Consider the following 13,593-nt stretch of genomic DNA (forward strand, 5'->3'; position numbering starts at 1 on the left):
AAGTCAAGTAGTTAATTCTTCTAAGAATAATAGAGCATATTGACCAGTGGAGTGCGAAGAGTGATGACTTACAAAAACGAACATAGTAAGTGAACTGGAAACGGCATGAAATTGAGCTTAAGATCAAAGAAAACCCCTAAATCTTTAGTCACATCAGGTGAAGCAAAATATGTACAATTAACATGATAAGATGTTTTAAGGGGGTTTTCCAGTTTAGAAAATGTGATTTTATTCAAAGGCACCAGGAAAATAAATTAATCAGCTCAGACTGTAGAACACTTGAATTACTAGAATTTCTTATTTCAGCGTACACTTTTAGATCATCAGCATAGAGAAGAAAATTAGCAAAGGGAAACAACGAACAGATATCGTGTTTTTATAACAAAGGTCATAAAATACTACCTTGAGGTACATCAGAGGAGGCAATATACTGTTTTTAGGTCATATTACTTTTTTATATAATTTGCAGAACCGTTTTCGTACAAACTTTTTTCTTATGATGTGAAGTAGGAACCACTTGGTGAAAATCAAAAATTTAACAGTTTTCCAAGCAGCCATTATTATCAAGGTTTGATTGAAATTTTATTCATGATTTTTATTAGTTGGCACACGTTTTAACTAAAAAGAGGAAATAATCGGATCCGTAAACTAGCATTTCTTAAAAATTGACATAAAAAAGTTTATATTTTTTTAAATAACCTTTAAAGCCGAACATCTCGAAAACGAAACATGATTTCATGTAACCAAATTAATCAGAAATGATCGAAATCATAATGCCCTTAGTATCTAAGACGGCTTTCCCGGTAATCATCTACACACGAACAAATAAGGCTATATAGGTATTTTAAATCCCTTCCAATAAATTTTAAAACACTTGTTTGAAAGTTTCAGAATCAATTGTTTTTTTTTTTATGCCTTTTTCGAAACATAAAGCCCGAAATTTCATTAAGGGGAGGTTCTAGTCCAAAGACCCGAAAATGTGCGTAATTTCATGATTTGTTTTTTTTTTAGAGTATTTATACGTATTTTTTTTAAACTTTTGTGGCATTTATTTGCCTATATTTAAAAAAATATTTGTTGTTGACAAAAAACGTTTCCTAAAGGCCCCCTAAATTGAATAAGCTTTAATTTGAGTCGACAAACGTCGAAATCGGTGTAGTCGTTGAAGCGGAAAAAAGGTGTTTCATAAAATCAATTATATATGGAAATATACTTTTGCCTACACATTTTTAAGACCATAAGGATGAAAATAAAGCAATACAAAATAATACGTTTTTTTTGGGTCGATTTTGACTAGAGCCTAGAACCCTCATGAAATTTCGATCAATCGGTCTGCATTGGCACCAGCTCATCCCAAATGTTTGCTAAAATAACTGTGTTAATGCATGCAAGCGAATAATTCGGTTGTTTGAGTTAGTCGTGAGGCAAAGAGAGTTAACTGTCAACTGGTCTTTAAAAATTGGGTTGGCTATATAAATAAAAATGAGCTTTATAAATAATGGACATATTAAATTTTTCGTAACGCCATTATAAACTGGATATAATTTATTTTCGGTAATTTAATTTATTTTTCACTTATTTTTTGGCTACACTTCGACTTAAAGCAAAGGCAACATTAATTTGAATAAAAATAAGTGGATCCACAGCGAAATACTCAAAAGCTCTTTACACAATTTTCTTTTAATTTTTTGCTACTTTTTTCTTTGAGCACTCAGCAGTTTACTTCAGTATTGGTTTGAATTGATTATTCCAAATAAAGATATTTAGCATCCAAGCGATTTATTTGAAAACTCTGAGTTACACGGGAAACAGATACAGTCACTCGCACCTTATTTGATACAGATACGACTTTTGCAAAGCGTTCTATATTTCACAGTATTTCGCAAAAATATTGTAGAAAAAAAGAGTATGCAAATATTTTATTTATTTTGTTTTATTTTATTTCTCAATATAAAATAAATACAAAAAAATAGCCTCTCATTTCATTGCAATGCAAAAAAAAAAACGAAAAAACATCCATAGAGTTCATGCTTAAATCATACAGTTAAAAAAGGGCAACTATTTAATTCTAATTTGTAAAATTTTAAGATTTTTAGTACTTTATTGGGTATTCTGTATTATCAATTATTGAGGTCTACGTGTCATGGAGTTAACCAATTTTTTTGTGTCTTCTGTACTGATTTGGTTTCACTCTTCAAGTATTGGGGTCTGGGGGGAGGTCTACGCCAACAGCTCGGGGTTGATTCAAGACCTCAAAGATGGAATTCGTGAGGCTATCCAGGACATAGGGCAGCCACTTTGCAATTCGGTTATGGAAATTTTCATGAAAGGTCGTGGTGGTCATTTACCTGATGTTATTTTCCACTATTAACGGCATACCTTCCTCTTTATAATGAAATAAACATCCGATCATTTATGTTAAAAAATAGCATTTTTCTTTGAATATTAAAATAACACCTGTTAGTAAAAAACCCTAAATATTTGTCTTCTAGATTGGCCACAAATTTTCGATGACGTTCAAATCCGGTGATTGTGCAGGAGTTTCAACAATGTGTGGATTTTTATATATCAACCTTGTTTGTATTATTTATGACTTTTGTTTATTGTCGTTGTCTTGATAGGAGCGAAAGCCATCTTTAATTTGTAATTTTCTAGCGCTTTGAACCAAATTTTCTTGCAGGAGTTTTAAATAAACATATTTGTGCATTGTTTTTCTTTTTTTCGATAAAGGTCAAATTTCCTACTCCATTTGAAGACATGCGTGCCCAACCCATAACGTTGACACCGCCGTGTTTTATAGTAGGTCGCAAATTTTGGGGTTTGAGCTCCGTATTGGCTTCGTGCTATACACTGCTGGTCTCAGGTTAGACGCACGTTTAGTTGCATACAACTTTGCTTCATATTTATTAAAGGACGATAGAAAAGAAGTTGATATGCAAAAACATTTCTTATTTAATGATACTTTAAATATAATATTCAAATGATTATACATATTTAACAAAATTGTGTTATTCAAACATTTTCTTAAAGCTACTCAAAATAAGGCGAATTTTTCTTGGTCATTAGAATAGACGCAATTTGGTTTTTTTAATTTTTATAAGAAAAGTATTTGGATTTTAACTTAAATTACTATTTCATTTATTTGAAATAAAAAAAAAAATAATTTCAGTAATGAGTACTGCCTCCATTGTTAGTAATAACTTCATAAATCCGGTCCTTCATAGAATGATACAAGGAATCTATGCAGTTCAAGGAAATCTCGCTCCAAGCACGTTTAATATCTGCAGTTAATGTTTCCTTATGTTCGTATTGCTTTCCTCCTTCGTATACCTTCCGTGTTAGCCAGCCCCAAACATTTTCAATTACGTTAAGATCTGGAGAATATGGAGGCCAGGTCATGATATTAACGTTTTGACTCGAAATAAAAGATTTTACTACTCGAGAGTTATGAATAGGAGCATTGTCTTGTTGAAAAATCCAAGGAATTGGTTCAAAGAGATCTTTTAATTTTGGAAATACGGACTCCAACAATGTTTTGAAGCGATCGCCGTTCATCTTTTGATCGATAAAAATCAAGTCAATTGTTCCATAAAACGTGATAGCACCCCACACCATTACGAGTATTCCCCCTTCTCGGCTATGGTGGCGACTTAAATATAGCTCATCTTTCCGCAAATCGAGATAATGCATTCTTTCGCGAATTGAAGCCGGTTTTCTTTGCGTATTGCATTCAAAGGGGGTTTTTTCTTGATTTTTAGACGCTTCAGGTGTTCTGCATATCTGATCGTACGCTGAGCAGTTGATAGGCTTGCTTTTACTCCGGCCAATTCCTTGATCTTAGCAGCAGATTTAGTCGAATTCGAAGCAATTCCAACAATTTGGCGTATTGCTCGTTTTGATAGCGCCTTTTTCCCCCTTTGAAGTTATTTCCATATGCCTCTGGATCCTTCAAATATCTGTCAACAGTTCTGGAGCTGCGATTTATTTGTTTGGCAATGTTCCGATTGGACAGTCCTTGCGAGTGAAGAAAGTCTACTTTTTGACGTTCCAATAAGCTCATAACAGCAGCCTTTCCCATTTTTCTCTTCAAATGTAGCTCGAAAACACTTTATTTCTTTATTTTTGATATTTTTTCAATACGAAAGTTTACACTTGTCCACGCAATACGAAGAAATTTAAGCTGCGTCTAATTCAATGACCAACCGAAAACACGTGTGATTGCCATAAAAATTTCTATAATCTCCGAATGTACAGTTATTTTTTCGCAAATCAACTAGCTGTCAGCATTTTTTTTTCGAACAAGATTTGCACTTTGATAAGAAAAGCATTTTGGACAATTAGAACAAGCATGATAATAAATAATTGATTTTGTTTAAAAAAACGATGGTGCGTCTAACCTAAGACCAGCAGTGTATAAAAGGTCTCTCATCTGGTCCAAATAAATTTGTTTTTACCTCGTCTGCAAGAAGTACGATCCTCCGAAATGCTCTTACTTCTATTCTTTCCACTTACGAAAGGTTTAGTAGGGCCATTCTGCCATTTAAATTTGTTCCCCTCAGTACTCTTCGAACAGTTTCTGGATGGCAAGTCTTACCTAAATCCTTTTTGGCCATTTCAGTTAACTTTGGAGCGCTTGATGCTGGATTTTTCTCCACTTGGCGCACTAACTAGTACGCTATATATATAAATAAATGCATGAAATTTTGAGCTCTGACGTTATTGCAGACGACCAACGATTTGGAAAAGTAGTTTCGGAGGCTATGAGTTGCTTAGGCAGGTCCAAATAAAATATTAACTTAATCTTAAAAATGATTAAATTTGTGTGCCTAGACCACGTGTTTCATAACTTCAAAAGCGAATTAGTTATATGGACGGACTTCGCTCAAAGTCTTAAAATTTTTTTTTTACATACAAAGGGAGTATGCCGATTTTTTGAAATAATTTCAAAAAAATTTCGTAATGAGCAAATTCATGAACTAAGTAAAGCAATATCGTATAATCTTATGCTGGGTTCCAGGCCACAGAGATATACCAGGGAACTGTAGGACAGACCAACTTGCAAGAGAAGGTACCTGTATGCTAGACATAAGTAATTTCATGGAGATACCTCTCGCAACTTATACTCGTAAGCTTCTCATTAAGGAGCCACTAATCAGTTCTGCAAATCAAAGATGGATTAGCCTTAACACCAGTGAAATTGCTAGGCAAACATGGTCAAGGCTAAACTTACGTCTGTCCAAGAGTATTATAAAACTGTGTATACTTCAAATCAGGACCTTAGTAGGGGCCCTCACAGGGCATTGTCTCATAGGAAATCTTGCAAGGAGATTAGGCGTTTACACGCGTGATTTCTGTCGTAACTGCAGAAATGATGAGGAGTTGGAAACAATTCCACACCTTTTTTGCATATGCCCAGCTCTAGCCAGAAGCAGGAACCGATTTTTAAAATCCTACTTCTCAACGAATATAAATAATCTATACACTTTAGGTATAAACAACCTTTTACGCTTTTTCAAAAGCTCAGGATGGTTTAATATGGCGAGGGAAATGTAGCCTAGCCCCCGCGGCTCACAACGGACCCATTTCGTGGTATAAGTGGCATCGTTGTCTCTATGTGCGAAGCGGCTGCCTAACCTAACCTAACCTAAGTAAATGATCCAAATTGTAATCGCAGAAATAAATCTCCTAAATCGCGTTGATGTCAAAGCTCATAGATTTAATATATCCCGCAAATGCAAAAAATTACAAATATCAAAAATTATTTAATCTTAATAATGAATGAATGATGAAAATGAACAGAGTTCGATGAGCTGTTAATTGTGGCAGCACATTTTCAATAAAATCAGTGTCAAGAATTGCATATAAAAATACGCATTTATTGTGCAAATTACCTAAATTATTTATAAGCATAAATGCAGAAAATAAATTCAAACAACCCACGCACACTCACACAATGTGGCACAGACCACACCGTGCAATTGTATGAATGAGTGTACTCCTATGTATATATGTATATACATGTGTGTGTGTGAATGTTGTTGCAAATTGCGGCAGAGTCAATTGGCCGAGTCATTTGCATAAAATAATTTCATAAAACAAATAATTGAATTTCATATCTGAAATATGCATCTACGTCGCGTCTATTACACATTGCGGGCATGTTGCACGGGCACTGGTTCGCTCGCTTGCCGTATGTAGACATCTATGCCCATGTTGCTGTCATAGCGGTCGCCAAATTAACTGAACGTGGCTGTGTGTGTGTGCAAAATTGTGTCTCATTAGCGGCAGTGAGCGCACTCGGGTTGCAGTACAGAAATGCCTACCTTCAAATGTGTGTAGGTGTGTGTGTGTGTCTATATACATAAATAATTGCGATAACAGAGGGGCCGTTCTGTTTGTCACTCGAACTGCGCGTAGCTGCTTTACAATGTACGACAACGCAAGCAGAAGCTGCAGTTTGGAGTGTTGCGCGGGAAGTGCGCTTTGAGTAGGATTCCTACCTTTCAAATTCCATTCGCTCTACGCGGTTTAAATCTGCTTTCATAATTATTCTAAGTCAGTAAGAATTAGCAAAATCAATTTAGGCATTAAAAAACATTTATGTATTAGTCATGCCTCTAATCATCCACTTTCTCATAATTCCTAAAATTCCTACAGGCCCCGTTTCCGTGGAACGTTACCCCGACCCGGATGATGATGTCGATGTGGATGTGGTCGATTGCAGCGACTCCGAATCGACCTCGGCGCGTCCAATGCGTGCCCATCACCGGCACCAACTGCAACAGCAACAACAGTCACAGATGCACCAAAAACTCCATAAGCATCACCACCACAGTCATCAGCATCACAGTACCAGCAATAATATCAACTCCAATGGTGGCAATGGTAGTGGCGCTGGTGATCAGCAGCACATGAGCCGCAGCAGCAGTCGAGGGCGCACTTCCCCACGCAGCCCCAACAGCCCCACAGCCCATGATGAGGATCGCCTGTCGCCAGAGCCAGCGCAGGTAAAACGCAAAGTCAGCAAAGCCCACTTCTATACCCAAGGGGCACAAACGCGATTAATTGTATTTTATTTTGTTAACAGTCAGCGCCGAAAATTGTTGGCTCGTGTAATTGTGATGAGTTGCTGCCGGTGCAGTGTCACCTGGAGACGAAAGAGTTGTGGGATAAATTCCATGAATTGGGCACCGAGATGATCATAACGAAGACGGGGAGGTGAGTTAATAGCATAGTGCAAACGAAGCACCCTGTGCTGCAGAAGCAAACATACATTTTATCCTTTTATATACTTCTCTAAAAATGATGATTTTTATTATTATTATTAACAGTTTATTTATAAAATAAATTCTGTAGATAAACTTAAAAACTAGGCACTAAATACTATGACCTTCAGCCTGAAAGCTTGCTCATGGGTACAGTATTTTGTATGAATAAAGATTAAGTGGAGTTTTAGGCCAGTGCCGACTTATCTGAAGTACCTATTGTAGTTACATAAGTAGTTAACCTTAATATTTCCTCCACATGTTGAACAAATGACGGGCTTGATGAACTATTTCGATATTTGATATATTGGACCAGTTTTTTACCATCAAGAAATCTCTCTCTCAATACGAGGTTCGTTTGAAAAGTTTGTTCAAAGTCAGAGAGATAGCACTACTGGCGCATACCGAGGCTATGTTTTGTTAGTAGTATCTCTTGGAAGCACACATGCCAAGATTCAGCCAGATCGGTCTATTTCTTTGAGTTTGGCATTCGTTTGAATCGAGGAAGGTGACAGATTTTCCTCGTCCATCTCAACAACGCACCGCACCAGCTCATTTGTCAGCAGTTGTGGTAGCAAAATTAATGGAAATAGGGATAAATGGAGGGGCCTACAGTTTCAAGCCGACTCCGAACGGCAGATATTTTTATGAGGAGCTATTTCATGGCAGAAATACACTCGGAGGTTTGCCATTGCCTGCCGAGGGGCGACCGCTATTAGAAAAACAAGTTTTCTTCATTTTGGTGATTCCTGAGATTCGAACCAACGTTGTCTCTGTGAATTCCGAATGGTAATCAATGCACCAACCCATTCGGCTGCGGCGACCGCAATTTATGAATGCCCAGTTGTTCTGAATGTGGATATATCAATGTTGCAGGTTACTCAGCTACACTTTGTGTTGCAGCAGGAATCACGAATTTTGCAATGTTTTGCTCTTGACGACCGAGCAGAGCTTTTGTAAGTGAGGTCGACGCCGGAGTCGAATTTCGGTCATTTTCAAATTCAAGGATACAGTTTATTGCCATGTTATTTCCAGGGTGTAAAAAGAGTTGTCCAGTGTAATTAGCACGTATATCCTAGCAAAATATTTGGCCGAACTTCTTTCACAATTTGTGGTGTGTGTCTTGCGTCTTACAGTTTTATAATCACTCCGAATAGCAGCTGGTTTTTATGAAGCATTTTCCTCATATCAGAGCGCACTCGGAGATTTGGCATTGCCTGTTGAGGGGTGAACGCCATTAGGAAAAACTTAGCTTCTCATTTGACGCTTCATGTCTGCAACGGGCTTCGAATACGCACACACCGACTGTTGGTCATACACAAATATATTTGACTAAAGTAGCCGTCTACCTCTTCTTTCGACCGAAATTATTTACCGCCGAGTCTCTTTTTCACATTAGGAAACTGTGATTAGTAAATAGATAGGGGCTTCATCTGAAAAATGTAATAGATAAGCGAGCAAATTGTAACCTAACCCATGCAACTTATGCTTGTGAATTAGAAATAAAACATATTTATATTAATTACTCATTTCGAACTGTCAAAAAAGGGATATTTTGCGGTAGAACAGTTGCTTGTATCGAAAAGAAAGTAAGGCGGGCAAGTTGGAATCTCTGGTTTTTTCACAAGTTTTATTGCACATAAAAAAAAAAGACATTAAAAAAAGTTAAATTAAATAAATAAAGGTAAATCTATGTCACACAAATTCATGTGGATTTTTCTTTATTCAAATAGTATGTTCAGTACATAACTAAGCATACATACATACATACACACAAATACATATACACAAACTCACTCAAACAAACAGTGCAATTGCATTTCCGAACAACCAGACACGCGTTGCATGTTGCAAATAAGTAGAACATTTTTCATAGTTGTCGCATGCGGCCGACGAATGTTGTTGTTGATGGCGAACGTGTCGTTGGCGTTGTTATTTCCGTTTGCACAAATATCCTTTGCTCTGTAATTATGAAAAGGACACCGACAATGCCGCCAATGCGCACTCAGCTCAGTTGCAAAACTATGCCTGCCTACCAGAGTGACGCGCCAGGCACCACATACAAATGTACATATGTATGTATGTATGTGTGTCTGTTGTGGCCTGAAGCAAAGTCGACTTGTTGTCACAGCGCTCAACGGGTCACTCATTAACTGCTTTGTTTTGCCGCTCGGCAATTTTACCCCTACGTTCTTGGCCAAAATGTGGGTGCGCTTTCGTCACACATGCCAAGTGCAAACTGGTTGACTGCCTGCTCGTTGTTTGCTTGCCGGCACTCAGCTTGTTAGGCCTCTCCTCCGTCGTATTTTCGCCACCTCCGCTTTGAAGATATGAATCTATGTCAGCACTTCGTTTATTATTATTGTAGAATGTATTTGTTTTTGTATTTTTGCATTTTTTGCACTATTCATTAGTATTTCAATGCAAGCGTTCGGCAAAGAGGTACTTAGTTGCATTGACGCTTAAAAAAATATTTTCAATGCATTGGCTTTTAGAATAATTGGGGAAAACCAATAAATCATTTATGGCGATTCCAGTTCACAAATCGGTTCAGAAGTAGTTGGTTTTAGAAGCTGGGTTAAAGCGTTTCCAAACAGATTTTAGTTTCAATTCGCACAGTGTGGCAGAATACTGAACTAGTTATTAAAAAAAATTTATGTATAAAACAGAAAATAAGAATTGAATAGGAAAGAGAAAGAGAAAAGGAAAAATTAAAGGCATAAGACCTCATCCTTGCAAATTGGAAACTAAATAAATCAAATGTTTTTACATTATTTTCTATTTAAGAGAACTTCTAGTTTTTAGGTGATCTTCTTAGACCTCTCCAGATTATATTTCTATCTAAAAGTTCAAGTGGTAAAGAGATGGTAAAACTCACCTGAATTTTTTTTGTTGTTTTTTGAGATACTGCATCCGACGATCCGGAACACTAAGAGATCAAATTTTGACTAATATTACCTCATTTTTTCGCCTTTTTTTTGCTTAAGGGATAACACCACTGTACACGCGTAAAATAAACACGATTTTTAAAGAATTTTTTTGTATAGAAGGAAAGGGAAAACAAACACTCTGATTTGGGAAGTTATTACTTATATACTAAAATACAAAACTACAAAGTTTGATCGAAAAATTTTACAAAATGGTGGCATTGCAGACATGTTTGTAATGTGGTTTCTCTTGAAGGAGCTCCGCGGCACGCAGCACAGAGGGTGCAAATTTTAATCTGGAACAAAGAAACATTTTTTTTCTTAATCTAGATAAGAATAGCTAGAGAAACACGTAGGGGATTTAAAAAATATTTATTTTTGTGGAATTAGCAAGCATTTGAAGGAAAAACCCTATTTTGGACTAAAAAAACGGCACTTAAATAATTATAACAATCGTTTAAATTCATCCATCGAAAATCCCCTACGCTCTTCTCTTAAGAAGGTTATTATACAGACGTAGTGAAAAACCTGATTAAAAATATTTAAAATTGTTTGAGTTATGCTGCGTGCCAATTTCAGAAAACGTGTTTTGAGAAAAACGCGTTTAAAGTTTGGAAATTTGGAGAAGTCGTTAGGTAGCAGTCACTAACGCTTGGTTAAAAGCTTAAAATATTTATGAAATAAACTTCGGTAACGTATAAAACTTTTTGTTCTGTATTTTAAAAGGTTCAAAGAATTTTTTAAGCTTATAAAAAAAATCAATTTTTTGAAATTTCTACAGTGGTGTTACCCCTTAACCCATGAACAAAGTATTTGGTCCCACAAAGTAAAAAACAGCCTCACTGTATATTGCTGCTACTGGTGCTATGCGCGCCTCCCCCCTGCTACACTTACTAGGCGCTTCGGTAATTCGTTGTACACTGGCTTACATGCTGCTAAATGCTAGTTGCTGCCACGTAATGCTTGTCTGATGGTTTTCTATGAGCCTCTGACATGCAAATACGCATGCGTAGGGAAAATTTCTCACAACTGCCAGTGTAAATGTATGACTTGGAAGATTGCAAAATTTACAAAGAGGCAACACTTCGTTGCGTTTCAAAAGCAGAATAATCGTACAAACACAAACATACATACACTTGTGTTCGCAATAATAGCAGCGCGGTGTGTTGCAATGCCTTAAGTAAAAGGTGTTTTTTAGAGGTTAGGTTTTCAAGTTGGCACTACTTTTTTCGTAGATGTCTTTTTGACAGCTGTCACTTGATTTATGCTCAGTTTGGTTTGCCATTTCATAATGAATAGACTTACACCTGAACAACGTTTGCAAATCGTGCAAATTTATTATGAAAATAATGGTTCGGTTCGCGCGGTTCGAAAATAATGGTTTTTGTTCAGCGATGAAGCTCACTTTTGGTTGAATGGGTATGTCAATAAGCAAAATTGTCGGATTTGGAGTGAACATATTCCACAAGCCATTGCTGAGACGCCGTTACATCCTCAAAAAGTCAGTGTTTGGTGTGCTCTATGGGCAGAGGGAATCATTGGTCCATATTTCTTTAAAAATGAAGCCGGCCATAATGTTACAGTCAATGGAGAGCGCTATAGAGCCATGATTAATGACTTTTTCGTGCCTGAATTGGACGATGTTGATGTGGACGACCTTTGGTTCCAACAAGACGGCGCTACATGCCATACAGCCAACGCAACAATCGATTTATTGAAGGAAACTTTTGGTGAGCGCATTATCTCGCGCCGTGGACCTGTGGCGTGGCCTCCAAGATCGTGCGATATAACACCGCTGGACTATTTCTTGTGGGGCTATGTGAAGTCGCTTGTCTACGCAGATAAGCCCGAGACGATTGACGTCTTGGAAGAGAATATTTGGCGCGTTATTGCTGACATACGGCCCCAATTGCTGTAAAAAGTGGTCGAAAATTGGGCCTCTCGGCTGGAATTTATTCGAGCCAGCCGCAGCGGCCACTTGCTCGAAATCATTTTTAAAACATAATGGCAAACCCTTATCTTTATAATAAAGCTAAATTCTTGGCCATAACATTAAATTATATACGTTTTATTTCATCTCGAAAACCTAACCTCTAAAAAAAACACCCTATATTTATTTGTTTTTCTGTATTTTTTTTATTATATTTGTTTGTCAATCCAAGTTTGAATTTTTCTCCGAAATTTAAGAGAACTGTAAAAGTTTTTATGAAAATTTCAAAATTTTCGTCAGAAGTTTTAGAAAAACTCTATTTGGTTTTTATGAAATGTTTAGTATTTTTTGCTATATATAAAAATCGTTCATACAATAAAAACTATATAAAAGCAAGTCCCAAACTTCTTATGAGATTAAAAAAAATTCTAGAAATGTTCGTAAAAATTTGTAAAACATGTTTTTCATTACATGTTTTATATTTTTTTATAAAAATATAATTTATGCCACAACAAAAACCTTATAAATCGAAGTTTGAAACTTTGTACAAAATTAAAAAACCCACAAATATTTATAAAAATTTCTTAATTTTTAGTCAGAATTTTTAGAAAAATTTAATTTGTTTTTAATTAAATATTTTGTATATTTTTCTAAAAATATAGTTCACCATATAAATCCAAGTTTTAAATTTTGTGCAAAATATAAACAAACTCAAAACTTTTTTTTTTTAATTTCTAAGCTTTCACTCAGAGCTTTTAGAAAAATTGTATTTGTTTTTCATTAAATGTTTTCTGTTTTTGAAAAAAATATAATTCAGACTACAAAACCCTCTTAAAAAATCCGAGTTTGAATTTTTGTAAAAAATTTAAACCAAAAATTGTTTAATAAAATTTTAAAATTTTTACTCAGCGTTTTTCGAAAAATTCTATTTGTTTTTCATTAAATGTTTTATATTTTCTAAAAAAATACAATTCACAATACAAAAAACCCCTATAAATCCGAGTTTTAAATTTTTTATAAAATGAAAAAAAAAATCTAAAATTGTCATTGAAATTTTAAAATTTTACCCAGCGTTTTTTGAAGAATTCTATTTGCGTTTCATTATGTTTTATATTTTGTTTATAAAAATTTAGTTCCTACTACAATAAAAACTATATAAATTCAAGTTTGAAACCCTGTAAAAAATTTAAAAACACACGACAAATTTTTATATAAATTTCTTAAATTTTAGTGAGAGTTCTTAGAGAAATTCTATTTGTTTTTCATTAAACGTTTTACATTTTGTTCATATAGTTCAACAAAAATGTTATACGAAATTAAAAAAGTTTTTAAAAAGCTGGGTTCTGATACTTTTTTTTGCAATCGCGAAATTTTTTTATGTCGAGCAAATGCACATCGGATAAAGTCAGCGAAGAAAAAATTGTCAAAAATCAACTTGATTTTGGAACGATTTGAAAGTTGCACTTTCTTA

General features: G+C 35.4%; 1 protein-coding gene across 1 annotated transcript in view; it reads left to right on the forward strand.

The window, feature by feature from the left end:
• The window catches only part of LOC129247876 (T-box protein H15-like), a 40,550-nt gene that overhangs the window by 6,975 nt on the left and 19,982 nt on the right, over positions 1-13,593 (forward strand). Inside the window, exons 2-3 of the mRNA XM_054887237.1 lie at positions 6,658-7,019; positions 7,088-7,218. Of these exons, the coding sequence (XP_054743212.1) occupies positions 6,658-7,019; positions 7,088-7,218 (493 nt within the window). The remainder of the gene's footprint in view (positions 1-6,657; positions 7,020-7,087; positions 7,219-13,593) is intronic.

Source organism: Anastrepha obliqua, chromosome 5 (genome assembly GCF_027943255.1).
Source record: "Anastrepha obliqua isolate idAnaObli1 chromosome 5, idAnaObli1_1.0, whole genome shotgun sequence".
In the NCBI taxonomy this organism is placed as follows: domain Eukaryota; kingdom Metazoa; phylum Arthropoda; class Insecta; order Diptera; family Tephritidae; genus Anastrepha; species Anastrepha obliqua.